The 25670-nt window shown below is 35.0% G+C and overlaps 1 protein-coding gene across 9 annotated transcripts in view; it reads left to right on the top strand.

Annotated features, from left to right (window-relative positions):
- Mettl25 (methyltransferase like 25) overlaps positions 1–25670 on the top strand; it is a 263521-nt gene that overhangs the window by 17769 nt on the left and 220082 nt on the right. For 8 of the 9 annotated variants that reach the window (XR_005731755.2, XR_005731757.2, XR_005731758.2 and 5 more), the window contains 2 exons: positions 712–1311; positions 3055–3202. Coding sequence is in view for 6 of the 9 variants with exons in the window: in XM_021725783.3 (XP_021581458.1) it covers positions 712–1311; positions 3055–3202 (748 nt within the window). In the remaining 3 variants the exon portion in view is untranslated. The remainder of the gene's footprint in view (positions 1–711; positions 1312–3054; positions 3203–25670) is intronic. The other variant, XM_078053061.1, reaches the window with a different exon arrangement.

The following is a 25670-nucleotide window of genomic DNA, read 5'->3' as shown; positions in this document are numbered from 1 at the left end:
CAGGGATTCAACTCAGGGGCACTTGAACCCTAAGCCACACCCTCAGCCCTATTTGTATTTTATTTAAAGACAGGTCTCACTGAGTTGCATACTTCTCCTCATTGCTGAGGCTGGCTTTGAAATCTGGATCTTCCTGCCCCAGCCTCCCTAGCCAGTGGGATTATAGGTGTGCACCACCATGCCTGGCTAGACTTTCTAAGTTTTTTATGGGATTTTATAGTTTTTAGTGTGTGTGTCTTATATGCCCTTTGTTAGTTTATTCCCGGATATTCTATTGTTATACTGTCTTAATTCAAATGTTTTAAAATTTTGCCTTGTAACTATTTATTATTACTCTATTATATATGTTCTGATGGTTCATTGTTAATTTCCATTACCTTTTGTATCCTAACATGTTGCTAAATTCACCTACTATTTCTGTTAGTTTTTTCTATTCAGAGATTTGCTTTGGATACAGTCATGTCATCTTTGAATAAAGATATTTTTCTTCTTCCAACAATTATCTTTTACTTATTTTTCTTGGTTTATTATGCTAACGAAAACTTATAGGAAAATGTTTAATAAAAATGTTTTTTCAAAAGAAAAATAGCAAATACAACAGGCTGTGTAAATATATAATTCATTTGTTTACTTGCTTTAAAAAATATCCAGAATGCTTTCTATTACAAACTGACTAAAATTACTTAATTCATTCCATTTTTCTTACTTTAGGTTATTGACCTGGGTTCTGGGAAAGGCTATTTAAGCTCCTTTTTGTCCTTGAAGTATGGCTTAAAAGTTTATGGAATTGATTCTTCAAATACCAATACTCATGGGGCTAAGGAGAGAAACAGGAAATTGAAAAAACATTGGAAACACTATCATACTCAATCAAGAGTAGATGTGAATGGAGTGGCCTTAAAAATGGCAAAAGAAAGGAAAGTGCAAAATGAAATTAAGTATAATGCAAACGTTGAAGAAACATATAATAACAGTTCTGCAAATCAAGAAAAAATGTCTCCCTCAGATTATTTGCCAGATTTTTCAGGCTCTGTAATTTCTGACATCAGAAAACAAATGGAAAACCTACACGCTCAACCACATGGAGAAGATAATTTGTGTTTTGAAAATTCCTTTTCTCTGATAGACTTTTTACCTATCAATGCTGTAGAGACAAACTCTTCATCTCAAATAATCAACCGAGAAATTTCTGAAGCAAATAAAGAGAGAAGAAAATTGGCATCAAAGTCAAACGAATCAAATATATATTCACCGTTAACCTCTTTTATCACTGCTGATTCTGAACTACATGACATTATTAAAGATCTGGAGGTGATTTGACTTTTAAATTCTTTTATTTGATTTACAAAAATGCTGTAAACAGAATTTAATTTTAATAGCTTATTAATGTAATTTTACATTTTACATTAATTTTAATCTGATAACATTTTTCTAAAAGACCAAGAAAATAAAACACTAACCAGGTGTTTAATCTACTTTCAGCTGTTAAAATCTGCCAAGAACACATTCCAGAATAGAGTACCCTCTTCTAATTTCAGTTTTAGTAAGCTAAATCTCTATCTCCAACTTGGGTATTGTTTAAATTCTAATAGAAGAAAAGTCTTATGTGTTTTTATAAGATTTATTTTTAATTGACACAAAAATTTTACATGTTTATGGAGTACAATGTATATATGTATACATGGTATAATGATCAAATCTGGCAAATTAGCATATGTATCACCTTCAACACTTGCATTTCTTTGAGATGAAACTCGTACTTAAAGTAAAGAAGTATCTAGAACAAAATTATGTTTAATGTTAGACTTGGTGATCAAATATGTGATTTCTTTTGAGTAAAAATAACTTCTGGATATTCTTGCAGGTTTGAATGATATAAAGAGTGATATAAAGAAGCTTCTAATGATCATTTGGCTTAACTCCTTTCAAAACAAGATAGCTTTTAGAATTGTGTTATTTTACCTTGTTAAAGTTTTTAGAAATTCTTCCCCAAAGGAAGGAAACAAAAGATATCAGAGTTGTTCATAAATTTAAATCCTTTTTTGGTAACTGACTAGAGTTTTGCCATTTTTTAAAAAGTGAAATTTTTCTTTTCCAACATATTTTTGAAAAACACCAATGAAAGGAACCTAGTTAATCCTCATGAATTGTTTTCATTTTATATATGAATCCAATTATTAGGTTTGTTCTTCAGGTTAAATGACCCCACTAATTTAACCCAACTTTAGAATTTTTAGTGAGTATTGTCACTTTTTTTCAAGTTTCTCCAAAACTATTTGAAATATTTGAAAATAGACAATAAAAATAAACTCAGAAGAATTATTTAAAATAAAATACAAGACTATTTCTTGGATCCTGTAATAAATCAATTTAATAACCCAAATTAACCAATCTTCCTATTATCCCTCTCCTGACAAACAATACTTAAAGATTTTACTATTAGAATAGAGTTTTATTTATGTGTCTTTGTCTCCTAGCTGCTACCTGCTAATAATAATTCTATATGATAAATACAGTAAACAGTGAGATTAAATGTTGTTATTATTTTCTTTAATGAGAGTTCAGCTAAGCTTAAAGAGAGAAATGTATAACTGTTATACACTTCCTTAATTAACAATAAACCTTTCCTGACTGAATTTTTTTATTTATAGTACTGTAGCATGGAAAAACTTATCCAAACTATCTAATTAACAAGAAAAGTAAAATGATTATAATATCCCTTCAAAAAAAGTGTTGCAATTTAGTTGTGAAGGAGTTCAGAGGAATACAAATGGATAAATAACCCAAAACACTCTCTAAATAAAATACAAATTAGGGCTGGAGTTGTGGCTCAGTAGTCAAGTGGCCCTGAGTTCAATCCTTGATACAAAAAAAAAAAAATAAAGACACTGAAAGAAACTCAAAAGTCATGTTAAGAGATCACAGCCTTTAAAAAAAAAGTGTAAAAATTACTTATTATAAAGCTTTGCATATTCAAATGGATCTTTAAAATTTTAACTTGAATTGTTTTTAACCCTCCTTTTAATTGCCAAAACTTATTTTTCTTCTTTAAAGGAATGTTTAATGGTGGGTCTACATACTTGTGGTGATCTTGCTTCAAATACTCTGCGAATATTTGCTTCCAATTCAGAAATCAAGGGAGTTTGCAGTGTGGGTTGTTGCTACCACCTCTTATCTGAAGAGTTTGAAAATGAACATAAAGGTACAAAGTTCTCCATCATAACTTTTTAATTATTTGAGTAAAAAGGGCTGTTTTTTATTTCACACACTTTTTTTCTTTTTGCCATTGTTGTAATTTGAATTAATATTTAAGATAACATTTGATTTCCTTACAAATTTAATATTATGGTATATTTGAAATTTGATGCAGCATCACTTTATATATTTCAGTATGGTTTATTTGCTCATAAAATGGTCTAATTAGTCCTGAAAGCTTTGCAAATATTTGAAAATTTTATGTGATACATATTTTAGAGAACTTCTGTTTAAAAATCTTGTGAGGAATGCATTTACTGAGACATTAAAGCTAAGTTATTTTGTCATGAATAGTGTTTCAAGATTTGCTTTCATTTCCATAGCCTTCTCCATTTCCAAAGGAATATTGATATTTCTAAAATAAAATAATAGTTGAAGAGTTAGCCCACCAAGATTTTAGAAAACTACAAGACTGCTTGCATTAAAATAATTGTACTCAAATTATGCTCCCTGGATTTAGATGCCTGCAGAGCAAAGTACAAAATAGGTTGGGGAATTTGAAGTACCTCATAGCCCTTCATTCAGAGTTCCTGATGAGTACATTTTATATGTTAAATTTCTCCATAAAATATGTGTTCAGAACTGAAGCTTCAGATTACATGGTTAGTCTATTAATATTAGCAGTTCTCTTTTATATTAGTTCAATGAATTTTTAGATCAGAAAGTTGTGTACATAAGGATGATATTATTTATTCTTATTCTTAGTATTAAAACCCAGTTGAATGTGAAATTTTCATTATTTTCATTTAGTCAGGTCCAAGAGGTTAAAGTAATAATTATAGAAGTCTATTGAAGTGAGACTAAGTGAAACCATCTTTGGAAGTGGCAGAATGTTTTATGAAATAGAGTTAATTGAATTAGAATTACTTTGTCCGGGGTTTGAAAAGTATCTTATAGGAAAGATGCCTAAAAGTAAAATTATGAATACAAAGAGATAGAATGAAAGAAAAACAATTCGCAAAAAGTTAGCTATTGCTTAATTTATATGGAAAATATATGAGTGCTAAGCTAAGTACAAAAATATTCAATGTGAATATTAGAGGAAAAAAGTAAACTTAAAAATAGAATAAGAAAATGTTTCTATTAAATTATATACTGATACCTTACAGTATTTTTATGTATCTCTCCTAAAGGAAATAAAGGAGAAAATTCTTGAATGAAATCACAGTTCTATAGCTTTTTAAATTTTAAATGTGTAATAGTTTTCTTAATCAGTAATATTAAACAACTCTAGATAGATAAGCATTGGCTTCTGGAGTATATTATTTGGGTCTTTGTTCATGTGCTTTCTAATCTGTCATACAATGAAATGCAATTTAATATTGGCCCAATTTAGAGGCAGAGGTAAATGTTTCTTGTCTCTAATTTCAGAGATACCCTCCTACGTTTTAGGGTCTTTAGTTTCAGCTGCCTGCTTCCTTCTTTCAGTTCATCATCATTGCTTCTAAGGATGCCTTCTTCCAAGATGCCCTTCTCTGCTCTTCAGGCAATATCTTCTTTAAACTGCCATCACTGGTCCTTCTGGACCTTAGCAGCCAGTTCTGTACTTTCAGGTCTCAGATCTAGCCTCAGTACTTCCCCACTAAGAATGACGTCCTCTTTTTTGAGCAATGTATTCCACTCTTGCACACTATTTTCTCCACTGTCCCCACCTTATTTTTCTTTTGGAGTGATTCCCAGAGCCAGTCAAGCTGATCTGAGATGTTTCTTTCCTAACATGTTTAAATCAAAGTTCATTGTGTAGTTGTAGGATATGATAATTTTATTTCTTCTGATATTTGTCAAATATGTAAAGAGTCCAGTTAAGGTGAAAATCACTATTTTATGGCAACTGGAAGGTATCAGCAGTGGTGCATTTTTCATTGGTATCTTGTTGTTTAATCCTATTCATAAAGAGATTGGCAGAAGCTCCTTGCCGGGATTGAAGAAAATTAAAACGTTATTCCTTTGACAGTCTATTTTAAATCACTCTTCAGGTACCTTTTCTAGTAGATTATTGTGTTAAATAGTTATGAATTTAAATAGGACAGGTTAGATATAGAGTTCCTTTGAAGAGCCTGAAAGGAAAAAGGAAGGTTGGTATACCCACATATTTTGTCACTTCCATTTCTTTCCTATCAAGGAAAGATTTGATAAATTGATGAGCCTTCAGTGTATAGACACTTAAGTTTATAGATGAGCCTATAGCATATTTATACACTTTTGTGTCTTCCAAACTAAGCACATTAACCAGTCATGTTTAACTTAAACATGATTGATGTAGATTGTTTGTATGATGGGTATTGAATAGATCATTGAAAGTAAGTGACTACAATAGAGCTTTATTCAACTAAAAGTAAAATTATGTAATTTTCAGGAAAATGGATAAAGGTAGAGACTATTATGTTAAGTCAAATAAACCAAACTCAGAAGGTCAAGGGTCATTATGTTTTTTCTCATATATGGAAGCTAAGAGGAAGAAAGAGAAGAAAGAGGGCAGGTATCTCATGAAAATCATAACAAGATCAATAGAAGAAAGGGACCAGGGGGATGGGAGGCAGGAGGGAGGGAGAAAGTACTGGGGATTGATATTGGCTAAATTATATTGTTATATTGTGTGCACATCTGAATATATTATAATAAACTATATCATTATATACTACTATAATTCACCAATTAAAAATATGAATAAAGAAAAAAATCACTGTTCCCCACCTTGGCAGCTGCATTTCATACAAGTAAGAGAGAATATGATTGAAGTGAATAAACTTATATTTACTACTACTACTATTTTTAAGGGATTGTATTTGGCACTTTTTATATGATAAAGGGAAATTGAAGAGGGGCTCATTAAAAGTCAATACCAGGAAATATTAGAAACTAAATAGATGACAAGCAGATCTTAACCCAGTAAACATTCATTGAATGCCAACTGTGTACTATTCTAAGTGTTGGTGATACAGAAACATATCTTTACCTCAGAAAACCTTTTTGTTTATTTTTTAAGTTCTTTATTCTAGGAACCAGGTAATATTTGCTAGTAACTTACCAAAAAGAAAAAAAAATGTAAAAATTTATTTAGACAAGAAAAATACAAATAACAGAAAAAAATGAAAATATAAACTTCTTACCCCCTAACCTTCCCAGGATATAGTATATATACACACATACACATTCTATATTCTTATGTTTTAGGGAAACAAATACATAAACTTTTCCAGTATCTTACTTATCCTTGATCTCACATAATATATTTGGTGATTTTTCCATCAGTACAGAAGATGTTCACTTAGTCTTTTTAATGATCCCAAGATTATTTTATACACTATATTTATTTAGTACTAAAAGTTAATATTTGCCTAAAGTGGTACTCTTTGTTGTGTTCTTTTGCTCCCCATGGATAGCTATAGTACTGAGTTCTTTCTTTTTTAAAATTTTCTTTGTTCTTTTTTAAATGTACATAACAATAGAATGTATTTTGACGTATTATACATACATGGAGTATAACTGATTCTAATTAGGATCCCATTCTTGTAGTTGAACGTGATATGGAGTTACACTGGTCATGTATTCATATATGAATGTAGGAAAGTTATGTCCAATTAATTCTACTGTCTTTCCTATTCTCATGCTCTCTCTATTCCTTTCATTCCCCTTTGTCTAATATAGTGAATTTCAGTTCTCCACCCTCCCCTACCCCTTATTGTGTGTTAGCATCCACATATCAGAGAGAACATTTGGCCTTTGGTTTTGGGGGATGGGCTTATTAGACTTAGTATGACACTTCCCAGTTCCATTTACTGGCAAATGCTTTAATTTCGTTCTTCTTTATGGCTGAGTGGTACTCTTAATAAATCAAAATTTAGTGAACAGATGATGGGTTCAATGTAAAATTTAGAGATCACAAAATATGGCACCAGAGTTTATCTTTGTCATCTTATCCTCAGACATTAGTTTCAAAATAGTGTAGTAAATGCTCTTAAGATATTATATCAGTGTCGTTTTATTGCAGAGGAGCATATAGCTCAGTAAATAAAGACGTGGGGTAATAAGTGTTTCAAGTCAAATTTCCTTCTCTTGACTTTCATATTAATTATTTCTTTTTGTAACTCTCTTTTTTCCTGTTGTATATTTCCTCATATCTTTCTCACAGACAGTGATAATCCTAATATTCAATTCTGAAAAAAGGCACAAGTTGTAGAGCAAATGAGGCATCCTTTTTCATTTCAGTTTATGTTATAACCTGTTTCCCCACAACCTCTTCTTGGTTCACTTAGTTGACTTATTAGAACTCAGTAATTTACAAGATATTCTTTGGAATATTCTGAGTAAATTAGTTAAATAAAATACTTCCAAATTTTTGCACACTAGAAATGGAAGCCTCTGTTAACATATTCTTGAGAATTGGTCTTCGATCCTACCTGGTTAAAGGCAATTTTGCCCTTCCTTACTAGAGTGGAAGTTAACCATTGTTCACTGTGAGTTAATAGGACATTTTTGGTCTCAGGATTCAGATAAAAAGAAGTCTTTTCTGCAATCTTTGTAATGTTTTGAACAACCAATAAAAAAAAAAAGGAAAAAAAAAGACAAATAAAAATAAAAACACAAAATATCATCTCATTGAAGAGACTGTGCATTCCTTTGGTATGAAACACTGTGCTTTCCTCTATCCCAATAGCTCTTAGATTTGGTCTTTTGATGCTGTCCCATGATTCTTTGATGTTCTGGTCATAGTTTATTAGTATCTTTACTGTGTAATTAACTTTATTTTTGAGAAATTTGTTGATGCCTTTGATGTTTTCTATTTTAATGGAGTACAAGTTTTCAAAATAATTTCTAATTGCCTTCTGTAATTAGATTGTATACTTTGTCTTCATTATCTATTGTTTTCTTCCAAGTGATCTTGTCTGTTGGTTATGCTTTCTTTTGTCTTTTTTATTTAGTTTATTGTTTCCTTCATTTCAGGGATTTCTGACTGGTTTTTATCAGAGTCTCTCTTTCTTGAATTAATCTTTTGCTGCCTATATTTGCTCTCTTACTTCTTTGTTGGAGTAATCAACTTTTGCTTGTATTTGCTCATTTAGGTCATTCTTTAATTCACAGATTATTTTAGTTATGAACCTTCTGAACTTCTTCTCTGCATTTCATCAATTTCACTTTTCATGGATTCTGTTATTATAGTGTTCTGGTTTGTTCTAGAGCTCTTTCCTCCCTTGTTTATTCATATTGTTTATGTGTCTTTCTTTCTTGCAGTGTGGATCTTGTCAGATATTACAGTTTCTTCCTTAAATTCTTGTAGTACCCGTGCAGATTGTCTGTACCTCACCTTGATGTTGGGCTTTCAGACTCTGCTGGTGGCCCTCATATGATACTGCAACTAAACATGGTGGCGGCAATAGCCAAGGTAACTCGAGATAGTAGTGGAGGTACCCCAAGATGGATGCAATGTCTTACAGAGATGGGGCTGAAAGGGTTGGCTTTACACTGTCTTTAGGATGTTTGCAGTATCCCAAGATGGAAATGGGTTAGGCTTGGGCTCCCAGGTTGTGAAGGAGGGGTTGGTTAGTGAACTGGGACCTACCCTGGGTCTGGGTCCTGCATGTCAGTTTGGGCATGTCTGAGTGGGGCCTGAGCTCCTGGGCCTGGGTAGTCTGCTGGTTGAGGAGGCAGTCCTGTGCCTGAGCCTGAGCTCTGGTGAGTGTCTGCCATGCTCCCCCTCCCTATCCCATTATGAATCAGCCTCCTTATATCAGAGAAAACATTCTGCCTTGGGCAGAGGGGTGGCAGGAGAAGGGAGGGGACAGGTTGGTGGAATGTGATGGATATTATTATCCAAAATACATGTATGAAGACACGAATTTGTGTGAACATACTTTATATACAACCAGAGATATGAAAAATTGTGCTGTATATGTGTAATAAAATTGTAATGCATTCCACTGTCATTTATTTTTAAAAATCAATTAAAAACTTAAAAAAAAGAAGGTCCACAGGCATTCTAATGAATTGCATGTTTGAAAATAATGTATTTATAATAATTATTTAAGAAGACATGTAGAATTCTGTAAGATTTATAGAAATATACTCAAGATAATACATATTTATTTCACCTTCTCCCATGCACAGTTAGATGGGCTCTACTCTGAAGCCAGTTTGTAGATCCAAAGCAAAAGTTGAACCCCAAATGGCCCAGCAGGGTACATCAAAGTCAAAGTGCAGAGAGCTCCAATAAGTACCTCAAAATAAAATCCATGAATTATAGAGTTCAGACAAAAACCTTGGGAAACCAAACACAAATCTAGGAGGGCAGAAAGCTGGGTTGTAAATATTAAATGAAGGTAAGGGTTATAGGCTAAACAAGTTCAAGGAGAAAAAAAATCTAAAACAGCAAGGAGTGTCCAAGATTATTATTATGGGTGCCACTAGAATTTTGATAGCTTACTTTTCATTGATAAACAAATGTAAGATATAGGTAACTGTGTGTGTGCAGGGGTGTATGGTGTGTGAGAGTGTGTATACGGAGGCAGACAATGGCAAACAATTTGTTCTGGACTATTTAGGAGTACTTTTGTGATAAATGAAATATGAATCTAGCTTTATTTTACATATGCAATATATTTTATAAAGTCCTAGAATTTACTAAAATAGAAAAAGTCCCTATGTAGTTTGATCATTATATAAAAATAACTGACAAATGGTTTATGTACATAATATTAGTGTGTTTCCTATCATATATCAAGCACTTACTTCCATGGAGTTTTATCCCTGAATGGCCAACTATGTCACGTTTCCCTCTCTTCATATCTTATATACCTGCCCCTTACCCTTACTTTATTTTTACAGCTGTTTTTATGTTTGAATTGGGGTAGTGTTGCCCTTTGGGATGTAAATTTGAGTTATTAATAGTTCAATATAGTATAGTAGAAAATTCTAGTACATATATTGCAGCTTTTTATGTTGATATTTACTAGGTAAACAATGTTTTTTACATGTTTACCTAAAACCGCTGTGGTAGACCATAGAGGTGGTCTGTTGTGAATGCTAGTTTTCAAAAATACCTCAAAGCTTTATGCGTCATTATGAATACTGAATTTATGCCATATGTTTTAAAAACTGCTTTTAAATATTTTTGTTATGAGCCAGTAGTCCCTAAGAGAACAAGAAATTCCAGAAACTGTTTTTTTTTCAGTTCTTTATAGGATATTCATTTCCCCAAGATTGACTAATGTTCCCATATTTGTCTTTTTTTTTAAATTTTATTTTAGTTGTAGATGAACACGATACCTTTATTTTTTTATTTTTATGTGGTGCTGAGGATCAAACCCAGTGCCTCACACATGCAAGGCGAGCACTCTACCACTGCTACTCCAACCCTCCATATTTGTCTTAACATTGATTATTATTATCATAATTAAGTTCAAACACTTTTATTACTTTTTCTCCTAGAAGGTAGGACAATCAGTATAACTTGTTTGTTTTTCTCATAAATGTAGAAACAGGTCATAGAAACACTACCACATCTACATATCTCTTCTCCCTTTCTAATTGAACCATAATTTTGTTTAAGCATTGATTATCAGGGATATTGAGTCCTTCTATAGCCTCAGAAATAAGTAAATCTCAAGTACTCTAAATTATGGTAATTTCATTGATTTAGGAATGAGTATGATACACAGTTCTTTCCAACTCCGAGGGTGTCTTTGTTAATTTTCTTAGTTTTCTCTTAAAACTGAACACAAGGGCTGGGGTTGTGCCTCAGCGGTGGAGCCCTCGCCTCGCACATGGGAGACCCTGGGTTTGATCCTCAGCACCATATAAAAATAAATAAGTGAAATAAATGTATTGTGTCCAACCACAACTAAAAAATAAATATTTTAAAAAACCTGAACGCAAGAAAAGAAAATCATTTTTTGGTGGGGTAAAGTTCATTTATTTATATTTGTTCGGCCTGACAGAATTCTTGTATCTGCTTACTATTGGCTTTAAAAAGTATGATTAGTACACCGCAAATACTGCAGAACTGCATTTCAAATATCAGCAGTATGGCCCTGGAAAGCCCACAGCATGACTTCATGTCAAACATCAGTCATTAATGTTATGAGATAATAAGGTGATTCTCCTATATAATGAATTACTTTGTTCATTTATTTATTCAAATAGTCATAGCCATCTTTAGGTGACACATTTCAACCTGGTACTGCCATTTCTATATCAAACAAATTTAAGGGTGAATGATACCTTTCCTTATATAGGTTCTTAGTTTGTGTCAAGTAGAGTAATTTTTAAAAAATTTTTATTCTTTTCCTTTGTACATGACAGTAGAATGTAATTTGACACGTTATACATTCTTGGAATGTGCCATTCTTGTGGTTGTACATGATATGGAGTTAACGCTGGTCATGTATTCATATATGAACATAGAAGTTATGTCTGATCCATTTCCAGCAGTCTTGGTAGGATTTTTCCTAGGTATCTTCCTGCTTACAGTTCATCTACAGCTGGCTAAATTAGATCATGTATTTTCTTTTCTTTTAAGGCATTGCTGAGTCCACATAAAATAAGGGAAATCTGCATGTATTAAGAAAAATCAAACCCAAAACTTATAAGCAGAGAAGGGGAAAAGAAAGGAATGGGAATTGAGACCATAGTAGAAAACCGGGAACCATAACATGGTAGACAGTATTGTTCTGAGGCAAGTGCTGGTCACATTGGGATCTACAGCCTAATATTGGGTCTCCTTCACAGTAAGGGAGCTGGACCTATGAAGTCTATACTAAGGCATGCTTTTCAATGAAAGAGAGTAGTCCATGCATAAACAAATTTAAATCATTATAGAGAAAAGGAGTACTTCACAAATGCAGGCCTTCTGAATTTCTACTGATTAAAATTTACCAAATATGAGTTCAAAAACTTAACTACAACATACATATGTCTAGTTATCTTGGCTGATTCTCCTGTACGCAACTAAAAGTACTGAATATAATCAGTTTTGTTTGTTGTTGATATTTTTCAAACATTCAAGTTCTGAAAAGATACTTAATATTCATCAGGTCAATATTTAGAGAAATGCTTCAGTCCACAAAGACAAAGGAAGCACTGAAGCTATTGTGGGTATATGTGTGGTGGCAAACTTGAGCATTGGTTTTATAGCTTTACAGGGGCGGGTTCCAAATGATAGAACTCATATTTAGGCAAACATAGAGTCTCATAGATACACACCTAATTTGAGACTAAAATGGTGAAGACTGAAATTAGAACAGTGCTGAGAGCCATTGCCAAGTAGGAATGACGCATCGAAATTTTCTTGTCAGCCTACCCCATGTTGCTTAGAGGAAGGACTCTCCATTGTGGAAATGGGCTTGCCTTTGGACCCAGGTCATTTGCAGTGACATTGCATGTATGCTTGAGTAAGGTGACCTTGCTCAAGGACCAGGGCGGATCCGGGTTTAGGGCAGATCAGGTTTTAGGGAGTATCCTGCTCCTTGGGTTTAGGGTGGTTCCAGGTTTAAGGTATACCCTGCTGGGAATAGGGCGTATCCTGCTGCCTCAGGCACGCCTGCTCCTTGGTTGAGTTCTCTTGGGATTCAGAGAGATTTTGGGATGGAGAACGTGGATTTCCCCAGAACATGTGTAGAGTGCCAATGTGAGTTCGGGAATAAAGAATTGCTGTTTGGATCTACAAGGCTGTGAGTGGCTCGTGATTTTGTGCCCAGCCAGACTGCAGCAGAACAGCAGTAGTTGTTATAAGGTAAATAGAAGAATTCAAGAAGCATTGAAAATTGTTTACAGGAGTAGGAGGCAAAGGAGCAGAAATTATCAAGAATTATTATCAAGGTTCTGTTTTGAGAAGCTGGGAAAGTGACCACTTATGTAATTTACATAACAGAAAATACTAAGAAAAGGGCAAGTTGGGGGCAAAATTTTGAATGTTTACTTTTAGATTGCTTTATGCATCCGTGATCATATAAGTTTTATAAATACAGATACTTGAAAACATGGAGATAGAACTATTATGGCATAAACACTGAAGATTTATTTTTGTCACATTTTCCAGAAGAAATCTGTAGGTAGGAGCTGGCATTGGTTCATATGTTTCAAGAATGTGAGGGCCAACTATTGCAGTTCTATTGATCTTTCATGTATGGTTACCTTAAAGCTGTGACTGCTCTATTACAGTCCAGATGGAACAAAATAATAATGAAGGTGGAAAAGCTTCCCCCATCTGAGAGAGCCTCCTGTAAAGAACTTTCTTGTAAATTCTACCCAACTGCTTCCTTTTACTTTTTATAGATCTACTCTAGAAGGCTGGGATGGGCACATTACAGTTCCATCTATAAGACTGTATGAGTAACAAAAGAGAAACTAGATATTGTATAGAGAGCTAGCATTTTCTGTGGCAGAGTGTCTGTATGCATGTGTGTAATATTTATGAATAAGGCACTGGAAGGAGGGGGGTGACATGATGAGTAGATGGTGTGACAGTATCTATGTGTATCAATGTAACATTGAAATAATAGTCATTGTTCTCTTCTTTTTTTAATAGCATGACCCCTCTTAATTTAGCAGGGCAAATGTCACTCTGCTAGAGTACCTGTTCCTCATGTTGACAAAGTGTAAGCCAAAAGAATATAAGTCAAAATAATGTGTGCAACTTGTAGTTCCTTTCCTTTACAATGAACCTGCTCCCCAGCCCCATTTTTTAAGTAACAATAAGGAATAATAATAATAACCTATATGTGAAAGTCAATAACCAATTCTTTTTTTTCAAATTTATTTATCTTTTTCTTTTTTAAATTTATTTATTTATTTTAGTTAGATATATATGACAGCAGAATGCATTTTGATTCATTGTATACAATTGCAGCACAACTTTACATTTCTATAGTAGTACATGATGTATTGTCACACCATATGTTCAGTCATATATGTACCTAGGGTAATGAGATCCATCTCATTCCACTATCTTTCGTGCCCCACTGTACCCTCCCTACCTTCCCTACCCTCCCTACCCTTTGACCAATCAAAATTTCCTCCATTTTTTTCCATGCCTACCCACTCCCAGTTATGGATTAGCATCCACTTATCAGATTAGAACATTCAGCCTTTGGTTTTGGGGGATTGACTTACTTCGCTTAGCATGATATTCTCCAACTCCATCCATTTACCTGCACATGCCATAATTTTATTCTCTTTTAATGCTGAGTAATATTCCATTGTGTGTATGTACTGAAGCTTCTTTATCCATTTATCTATTGAAGGGCATCTAGGTTGCTTCCACAGTTTAGCTATTGTGAATTGAACTGCTGTGAACATTGATGTGGATGTGTTACTATGGTATGCTGATTTTATCGATGACGACTTCTTGAGGATGGCAGAACGACCTTACCTGTCTAGCTCCCTGAACAGCGTACTGCCTGTCTTCCTCTGGAGTATGACAAAAGAGAAATGGACTGTCTTATTTAAGAAACTGTGTTCTGAGATCTTTTGTGATACCCTGTCTAGTACAGTTGAATCTAAGGTCTGGTTCTAAAAACTAATCCTTTCTGTGAAATTTTTGCCTTGAGATTATAATTGTATTTAGGTACTCTGAATGTACAAGTGTATAATAATAAAAACAATAAACAAGAAACTATGATTTATGCATTATATATAGATACATATGGTAAGTAATTTCTAAGGGAAGGGAAAATATGTAAATATTAAAAGAGCCATTCTAGCTAGAAGGGAAAGATTATTTCTGCCTCGGTGATCAAGAAGGGCTTTACAATGGTAGTAACATTTGAGTTCAATTGTTACTCAAATGTTACTCATTTGTTCAAATGTAGGGAAGGATGCAGATTAAAAAAAAATGTGGAGAGGAGTATTCTAAGTAAAAGGAGTCTTAGTCCATAAGTGCTGCTCTAAGAGAATATCACAGACCAAGTACTTAATAAAAATAAGTTTTTCTAATAAGTATTTACTATTTCTGAAGCTTAATTCTAAGTGCTTTACCTTTATTAACTATCATTCCTCATTATATTCATATGAGGTAATAATGTTGTCATTCATTTTCATTATGTTTCATGAGATGCCTGTAAGGTTATAATAATACTGTTATTATCATGTTCATTTTTGGGATGAGAAAACAATCATGGAGAAGTTAGGTAACCTGCCTACAATCACATAGCTAACAAGGGAAGGAACTGGAACTCTAGCCCAATCAGCCTGTCTATAGGGTTACACTATTAGAACATCAGAGGGATAAATAGAAATTGTCCTCCTGTGGAAATTCATTAAGTTTAAAAACATCAGGGCCACAACCAATGATTAGCGTTTTGGAATAGCCTCCAGTCTTGTGGGAAGATTGGAATCTGAAGCAGAACTTGAGACAAAAGCATCCTCAGACTTGATGTGAATAAAATGGGAAGATAGAGGGAGCTGCACCTTAGGGGATGCACAGTTGCTACTTCTTCCCAGATTTATGGTAAAAGTTAAGTGTAAAACTGAAAGATTAGTCCTCACCTTTTGGCAAGAATAGGGCCTTTTGAATGTGGAAAAGCTTGATTAGTTTGAGTTGAGGAAGTGGGTAGAGGACTTTGACTTTGGCAGAGATTAAGATAGTTTGGAAATTGATAAATCTGTTTTTACTAACATTGGATGAAGAAAATTTCCTGATCTCTGCCTCCCTCTCTTCAGTTTTGGACCTTATAACTTTCACAGTTGAATAAAGTAACTCATGGTATTTTTCTTCTCTAGAATATTATAAGGGTGGGGTATGTCTCTTCCAATTCATATGGCATTTGCCATATTATAAACTATTTTTTGTGTAGATATCAGTTATTTTGTTTATTGGGTTTAAGATTAAATTAGCATGGTTTTAGTAGTTATTCCCTATTTTAATTTATCCTGTCTTTTTTTTTTTTAACTCTTGTAACCTGGATTGCACAAATGTTTTGTTTTTCTTTCATCTTTTGTTTCTGGTGAGTTACATGGGCTCTGGAGAAAAGAGATTGAAGAAGTTCAAGATAAGTGCAGTCTTTAACATAGAAGATATGTGACTCCTGAAGAGCCACATGTTGGGGAAAAAAAAGAAGCTATTATTTAGCCACACATATTTTAGTTTTAAATACTTAGGAAGACAAAATAATAGAAAGTTTACCTATAATCAGGAGGTAGCAATTCTAGGGTTGTTTCACTGGTTCAGCTACACTGGACACTAGAGCCATCGTGAAGACTGAGAGTCTTCTCTCAGGACTGAAAAGTGACTATTACAGTTGTTCTCATCATGTCTTAATGAGAAGTGGGCACGGGGTAGAAAATTTCTTCTCAATTATCTCTTTTGGTCAAGAGAAAAAAAAATGTATCCAGAAATGTCTTAGAATTGCTTTTTGTTTCTTTGTATTGAAATCGTTCACAGCTAAGTTTTAGCAACAAGGGAATTTGGCAGCATGAATATTTGATTTTTTTTTTTTTAGCCTCTGTTTGGAGACAGGCAAAGTAAAAAGGAGCAAAGAAGACTCTCAAGTAATTAACTAACACATCTGCAAAAGCATCCTTTTTCTTTCTCTCCCCTGGTCCTCCTTCCTCCTTTCTTTCCCGTCTTCTGTCTTTTGTATCCTGTTTTTGGAGTGTGGGCGAGGTAACAGGAGAGCACTAACTCTCCATAAGGAGAGGGGCAGTGATTTCTTTGTACTTTCTTGTGCTTTGGCATCCACTACATTATTTAATCATGGTTCATTTAGTATTTATCTCTCATCATGCACTCTGTTCTCCTCTAAAGCCAAAAGCTTATTTTGTAACACCAAATACTCACTATAATATGTAATATACAGCTTGTACTCCAAACAGAAGTGGCATGTGAAATAAAGATAAATTTTAAAAAATTGATTTGGCACTGATTAAAAGTAGAGATATTCTGTGAGAAAACTTGAGAAGAAATGATTATGTTGACACAATTTAGGTCTTATTTAACTAAATCTATACACATTCAGATTCTTTTTGTGATCATAAATTAAATTTTATCTCTTCAGTATTCCTTAAGAAGGAACCAAAAATTTCCAAATATTCACTTAATAACTACAAAGCATTTATTTCCTTTCCCAAACCTGTGATCTTTAACCACAACAGAGTGAATGACTACAAGGGTTGTAAAACACATTCATGGAAGAAAAATATATTTTTATACAAATTATAGTGGTGGTATCAGACCCATATAAAAATATATTTTACATTACTACTGTTGAGAGCCACAGCCAAAGGGGCCCCAGCAAACTTCCAGCTGCCAGCAAGCTTCAGACTGCCAGCTGATGATTGGTTCACAGTGGCCCCAGCAACATCTAGCTGATTGGCTCCTCTGCGGTGATGTTCATTGGGCTGTTTCCCTGCCCTTCAGACTGCCAGCTGATGATTGGCTCACAGCGGCCCCAGCAACATCTAGCTGATTGGCTCCTCCACGGAGCTGCTCATTGGGGGACTTCTTTGGCTCCGCCCACGCGACCCAGCCAATCGGCCTCAAGAGTAGGAGGATTGGGGGAGGTTGAGAGGTTGGTGTGAGGAGAGGCTTGTGGAAGCCGGTGGTGGCAGTTGGGCTCTGAGGGTTTTTTCCCTGGAGCTGTTTTGTTTGGCGTTTGTAGTTCTAAAAATAAAGTTAGTTTCTTTTTGACAAGTGGCTCCTGATTTGTGCCAAGCCAGACTTCGGCATTTGGTGGCTCGCACGGGGAGCAACTGAGGGTAAGTAAACTGCTCGCCCCTGAGGGCAGGGTGAGAGGATGGATAGCCATTTTAAGTGTCCTCTTTTGTTTTGCTTCCTTTTTGTTTTAACTTTCCTGTCCCTGGAGATGAGTAAGAGGGAAGAAAAACCACTCACATCTGAGGCAAAACTATTTGCGTCTGAGGAACAGATAGGGAGAAAGGACGGATGCATATGTCAGGAGGATAGAAAGGCTGTTATAATGATTTTGTGTGGTTCCATTTTTATTGGATTCTGTCTCGGTTTGGTTTGGTGTTATCTTGCTGGGTTGTATTATAGTAGAAATACGGGATCAGCAATTAGTAAAAAACAAACCGAAAGAGTGTTAAGTAAATTGTTAGAGGAAGGAAGCTTCCCAGTAAAATCAAGAGCAGTCAGGGTATACGTTGATATAATACAAGAATATAGCCCATGGCTTTTAAAGGAGGAGTTGTTAGATATATCACAATGGAACTATCATGGTGAAGATTTAAAAAGAATAGAAAAGAACAACCCAGGGACTCTGCCAGTTGGCACATTGCCATTATGGACGTACATATATGGTTTGCTTAGTCCAAAGCCTTCAGTTCAGACAGAGGTAGAGGAAGAAGAAGACATATTGATTCAAGTAGAAGAGGAAGTCTCTCAAGTTAGTCAGAAACAGGAAAAGATTCAAGTAAAAGAGAAGGTCTTTCGAGATAGTGAGACAGAGGAAGGAAGTTTAGAGCAGAAAAATCTATCAGGGGAAAAGTTAAAACAGGAGACTGCTAATAAGACCTTTTTATTAGAGAGCGTAAGTGTCCAACCAACAGCACCACCTCTACAGGAGACTGCTACTAACAGCATTCTATCACCAGAGGGCGTAAGTGTTCAACCAACAGCGCCACCTCTACAGGAGACTGCTACTAACAGCACTCTATCACCAGAGGGCATAAGTGTCCAATCAACAGCACCACCTCCATATGCTAGGAGACTCCCAACCCCCGCAGTTGATAGTTGGGATCCTGAGACAGGATCTCAAGTATGCCCTGTATTTGAGGTAGGAGGGCAGCGAACTTACCAGGGTTTAAATTTCAAATCAGTGAAGGAGCTAAAAGAGGCTGTAACAACCTATGGTCCTCAAGCACCCTTCACTGTAAGCTTGGTCGAATCCATTACCAACTTAAGCATGACGCCAGCAGATTGGGCTAGTATGTGTAAAGCTGTGCTAAATGGAGGACAATACCTGTTATGGAAGGTTGCCAATGAGGAATTTTGCAAGGAGACGGCTAGTTGAAATGCAGCAGCTGGTTATCCTCAGAGAAATCTAGATATGTTGTTAGGAAAGGGACCTTATGAGGATCGGCAGCAACAAAATGCATATGATCCTGGTGTATATTCACAAATTGCTGTAGATGCAGTTAGGGCATGGAAGACTTTACAAGAACATGGAGGTTTACAAGGTCAATTATCTAAGATAATACAAGGAGCTAATGAACCTTACGCTGAATTTGTAGATAGGCTTATTCAAACAGCTACCAGAGTTTTTGGGAATACAGAACAAGCAATGCCATTAATAAAACAACTGGCTTATGACCAAGCGAATCGTTGGTGCAGAGATATCATTAGACCATGGAAACAGGAAGATTTAAACACATATATTAAATTATGTAGAGACATTAATGAACAAGGGCAAATTGTGGCAGCTGCAGTAAAACAGGCTTTAGATGCCAGAGACATTAATGAACAAGGGCAAATTGTGGCAGCTGCAGTAAAACAGGTTTTAGATGCCAGAGACATTAATGAACAAGGGCAAATTGTGGCAGCTGCAGTAAAACAGGCTTTAGATGCCAGGCCAAGAACATGCTACAATTGTCAACAAACAGAACATTTTAAAAGGAATTGCCCCATAGGAGGAGGGTTTAACAAAACTAGGTATCAAACAAGTAGAATACCGGGTATTTGCCCACGATGCCGTAGAGGGAGACATTGGGCTAATGAATGCCGTTCTCAAACCACCATAGAGGGTACTCCATTACATTGGGCTAATGAATGCCGTTCTCAAACCACCATAGAGGGTACTCCATTATCAAAAAACGAACAAGGACAAGGTGTTTATCCACAATATCGTGGACAAAGGCATCGGGCTCCGTTGCCAAAAAATGGACAGGGGGCCCCAATGCTCCGGGGCCCCAAACCACAAATATACAGAGCACTGGAGGAACCCAGCAACCCCAGCAACCCCATCAAGGTAGTGCCCAGCACATCAGATCCCTCATCAGACAAACCAGAGGGAGCGCAGGGTTGGACATCTGCGCCTCCACCAAATCAGTACTAACTCCAGAGATGGGAGTTCAAATCATTCCCACAGGGGTAAAAGGACCTCTTCCCAAAGGAACAGTAGGCTTATTATTGGGACGCAGCTCTTCTACTCTAAAAGGACTTTTGATAAGTCCTGGGGTAATTGATTCCGATTATGAAGGTGAAATAAAAATTATAGCCAGTTCTCCAAAGGGTATATCAGTAATTTCACCAGGAGATAGAATAGCACAGTTACTAATAATACCAAGCCTACATGATAAATTTTCCAATCATGCTGTAGAAAGATGTTCCAAGGGATTAGGCTCCACAGGTGTAGATTGGGCTATGCTTTCTTTAAATTTAGATTCTCGCCCCATGCTAAAACTAAATATTCAAGGACATGAATTTAATGGGCTACTGGATACAGGTGCAGACCTTAGCATCATCTCTCGTCAAGAATGGCCAAAACATTGGCCATTACAACAAGCCACTCAATCGCTTCGAGGCCTAGGAGTGGCGACTAATCCTGATAGAAGTGCAATGCTATTAGATTGGAAGGATCCTGAAGGATGTGAAGGAACTATACAGCCATATGTATTGGATTATCTTCCCGTAAATTTATGGGGATGAGATGTCCTAGATCAATTAGGTTTGACATTAACAAATAATATCAATCAAAATGCACCCACTATTATGGCTAGACAAGATTTTAGGAAAGGAAAAAGATTAGAAAAACAAGAACAATGTATAGCAGCACCAATACAAATAGATCAAGAAACAGACAGACATGGGTTGGATTTTCACAAAGGGCCACTGAGACAATAAAAATTACATGGAAATCAGAAAGACCAGTATGGGTTCCTCAGTGGCCCTTGACTAAAGAAAAGACACAAGTAGCCCATGATCTGGTCAAACAACAATTAGCGGAAGGACATATACAACCTTCTGTATCTCCCCGTACGGGCCACCAAATGCCGAAGTCTGGCTTGGCACAAATCAGGAGCCACTTGTCAAAAAGAAACTAACTTTATTTTTAGAACTACAAACGCCAAACAAAACAGCTCCAGGGAAAAAACCCTCAGAGCCCAACTGCCACCACCGGCTTCCACAAGCCTCTCCTCACACCAACCTCTCAACCTCCCCCAATCCTCCTGCTCTTGAGGCCGATTGGCTGGGTCGCGTGGGCGGAGCCAAAGAAGTCCCCCAATGAGCAGCTCCGTGGAGGAGCCAATCAGCTAGATGTTGCTGGGGCCGCTGTGAGCCAATCATCAGCTGGCAGTCTGAAGGGCAGGGAAACAGCCCAATGAACATCACCGCAGAGGAGCCAATCAGCTAGATGTTGCTGGGGCCACTGTGAACCAATCATCAGCTGGCAGTCTGAAGCTTGCTGGCAGCTGGAAGTTTACTGGGGCCCATTTGGCTGTGGCTCTCAACAACTACCTAGAGAGAGAAATCTAAAACTAATGCATACATTTTATTACAAAAAGTACTTACTTTTTGGTTAATGTGTATTCTTTTTTCTTTTTACTAATTTTTTAGTTGTAGATGGACACAGTACCTTTATTTTATTTGTTTATTTTTATGTGGTGCCTGGGATTGAATCCAGTGCTTCACTCATGCCAGGCAAGCGCTCTACCACTGAGCCACAACCCTGGTCCTTAATGTGTATTCTTTAATAGGTAATCTTAAAACACACAATACATTATTACATTTTTATTCCATTCCTTTCTCTTAATTTTATAAAATGTGATTCACAATCCAGTAAATTGAGTTCGTAACACATTAGTGGGTTGTAGCAAATAGTGGAATGTTGTTTAATCGTTGGTTCTTATAAAACCCCTAATGTATAGCATTTCCTGGATTTCCATGGTGTAAATATACTCAGGTTGGCCAATTTGAATCTACCAAACTGATACCACTACCAAAGCTAAGTTGGGAAGAGATGCATGAAATCATATATTTCTGGAGTTACTAAGAGCCAGCAAAGAGCTAGCTCCATCAGTATATTGCCTGTACCCTACGTTATATAAAACATTGCTTTTTTAATTTGTTTATCATAAGTAACTGGACTTGCCCATTTAGACTGAAAATCACTTTATGTGTGCTGTGTTAAGCATCCCAAGCAGTCTCTGGTACATAGTAAAAGCTATGTATATTTGTTAAAGGGATAAGTTGCTTTATTTTAAAAAGTACAAAAGAATATTTTTGTCTCCCTAAGTTTTTCTTCAGTTATCCAGCCTTTCGTATGAGAACTTCAGTTTCTCTGCTGAATTTCAACATAATTTTCCAGATTGTAAGCTTCTAAGTTGAAGAGGAAATATGTTACTTTGCTTATCTATCATGGTGCCTGTAGCATCACATGTTCATTACTAGAATTTTCTCTAAGAATTTTTGCATACAATTTGAGAAGATAAAGCTTTAAAACAAATTACATGATTGATGATATTTCAAAATCATAATTTGAAGAAAACTTTTACATTAAATTATAAATGATTATATTTTAAATCATTTCTTTTCATTCTACTCTTAACATTTCAATACTTGATTGAGAATCTGGAGATTGGAGCATGGAAATTTTTTAGCAACTCCTAATTTGAAACCAACATGAAATTATAATGAAAACACTAAAATCATGAGCACACAGAAATTAGTACAATCACACAGGGCAATGAGAATATCACTACACATTTTTACTCAATTTAGAATTGTGCCTAGATTTAGAAACACTCAGCAAATTCTGTACTCATCTATAGCCCACTTTGCTAGATGCTGGGAATATCTAATTGAAATGATTTAAAGAAATGTACAGTATAATAGTAGATTTTGTTATAAATAAGACAGTAGTAATAGATGGTGATAGGTGCTCTAATACCACATTAATGGAATGTGATGTATGTTTATATTTTACATTGTGTGAATTTCCCCCACAGTGTGATATTAAAGTTATATATAAGACATTGGAAGCATAGATAGAAATTATGATTGTTAAATATCCACAAAAGAGATGCTTTGACTGACTGGAATTTTCAGTCTGTTTCTGCAGCACTATAGCTTGAAATAAATTAATTTAGCCTTTGTGGATTATCTATAAAACTAGTAAAACAAGAGGGATTAAATTAGATGATCTGTCTCTTATGGCTCTAATGAAGCTTTCCAAAACATGCCTGTTGCTTAAACAGAACTTCACTTTTCAAAATATTTCAGCTTAGTTTTTTCTTAATTATATTGGGTTTGCATAAACAAATATTCTGCTTTACTGTTATGATTCTTCGTTTGGATGATAACGTGAAGTTTTGAAAATTACACTTTAAAACTATGTTTAATAATGGCCATAAATGTTGTTAAATTTCCCAGAGTGTTTTGTGTCTGGCTTTTAAGAAGTAAATCTATCTAACAATAATTCATAACAAATACATGTTTAAGTGTTCATTTTCTTAATTATCAATATTAACAATTTATTAGCTAATTAAGTAATTCAATGAGAAACTGTCAGTTGCTATCTCAGCATGAAAAGAAGTTTCTGGGGTAGCTATTCTAGGTATTGTTCTTTTCAGTCTTATAGTAGATAAATAGATTTCGCTGCCAGCCTCGTAGGTTCAGTTGTTTATAAGCTTTTGTTACAATATCACATTACTTTTCACTGCCTGGACCTATGTCACAGAAAAATTCTTGCCAATTAATATCAGATGAATAGAGATTTCTAGATGTACTTGGCATTCTTTGTGCAGTTACTTCACACTGACAGCTGTATCTGATCTTCAGTTAGCTCTGTGTTTTCTTGAATGTTGGCACTGATTTTATTTTTGCCCTGAGGCATCTTTTTGCTGCCTAGCAGTATTTAGAAATAGGTCTTTAATGCAGTTTGCTCTTTTCTTTCTTTAATTTGCACCTCATTATTTTTTTTGTGGCGAATATAAAGTGGTTTTTGAAGCTCATGCAAATTGGATTTGTTCAGCATAAGTTCTCCTTGCATTCATGGTAAATAAAAGAATCCAAGAATGTGATTAAGTTTAAAATAGAAATTAATATATCCACTTAAAAGAAGTAGTAAAGAGAATTCATTTGTGCTTTGGATATAAAGTAATATGAAAGCAAAACTTATAAAAGTTGACTGTCATGCTAATAATAAAACAGGCTTCTTAAAAAAAATTTTAACATTTATTTTTTAGTTGTAACTGAACACAATATCTTCATTTCATCTATCCATTTTTATGTGGTGCTGAGGATCGAACCCAGGGCCTTGCTCGTGCTAGGCAAGCAATCAATCGCTGAGCCACAATCCCAGCCCCTAAAACAGACTTTTAAAACGTAATTTACAGTTTATAATAGTTTATAATCTGGATTTGGATGCTGTAGAGCAAATGCCTTCAAATCATATTTTGATAATAATATACTGTTTTAAAATTTTTTCCCATGGTAAATGAATTATATGCAAGTTGTTTAAATTTCCTTCATTTTCAGTCTGAAATTTTTATAGGAATGAAGTTACATGATCCATAGTACAGTTATAAAGATTGTTTCAGGCATTCCATATATGTCTCAATATAAATTATTTTATCAAAAGCAGAGACTTAACAATAAAACAAGCTTATCATAAACAGTGAGAGACTTAATTGGGTTGTGGCTATCACAGTGTTTACCAAACCCAACACATTATTTTCTCTTACTACCTGGGCTTTGCCATTTTATAGTTGTGCATAAAAATACCAAAACAGCAGTACCTTGACTGATATATTTATGCACTGTTTTTATGTAGGTATAACTGTACTTAAATAATGTGTATGTCTTTTTACTGGGTTTTTATCTCTCTTTGTATATACACTATAACTTTACATATGTACCATGAGATTACATATCTAGATTGTGCTCTTAATGAAAGGATAAGTGAAATATTAAAAACATTGATTATATAATGAAACTAAAAGTGTTTATAGAGGCTGAGGAGTCGCTATTATGAGAGCTGGAGAACCGGGAAAGTCAGTAATGTTACTTCCAGTCTGGGTCAGAAGGCCTGAGAACCAGGAGTGGCAGTTATCTAAACTCAGTCCAAAGGCAGGAAAAAACAGATGTGTCAGTTCAGGCAGCCAGATAGAGAGGGAGAAAAATTAACTTTCTCCACCTTCATGTTGTATTCAGGCTCTCAGTGGATTGTTTGATGCCCACTGGGGAGAGCAATCTGCTTTACCCGGTCCGCCAATTCAAATGCCATTCTCTTCTCCAAACTTCCTTGTAGACACATCCAGAAATAATGTTTTAACCAGATATTTCGACATCATGTGGCATAGTCAAGTTGACACATAATTATACCTGATATGGTCCAGAGGGAAACAAATCAGATATAATTATTCTTTTTATATTTATGCAATGTTAAAATTACCATTTTACCATTACCAATTATATTCTTTAGAATCTTTTGTGAAGCCTATATATGGAATCTATATCTCAGTTA

Source organism: Ictidomys tridecemlineatus, chromosome 6, assembly GCF_052094955.1.
Source record: "Ictidomys tridecemlineatus isolate mIctTri1 chromosome 6, mIctTri1.hap1, whole genome shotgun sequence".
NCBI lineage: Eukaryota > Metazoa > Chordata > Mammalia > Rodentia > Sciuridae > Ictidomys > Ictidomys tridecemlineatus.
Note: the sequence above shows the minus strand (reverse complement) of the source record. Positions and strands in the feature narration are given on the sequence as shown.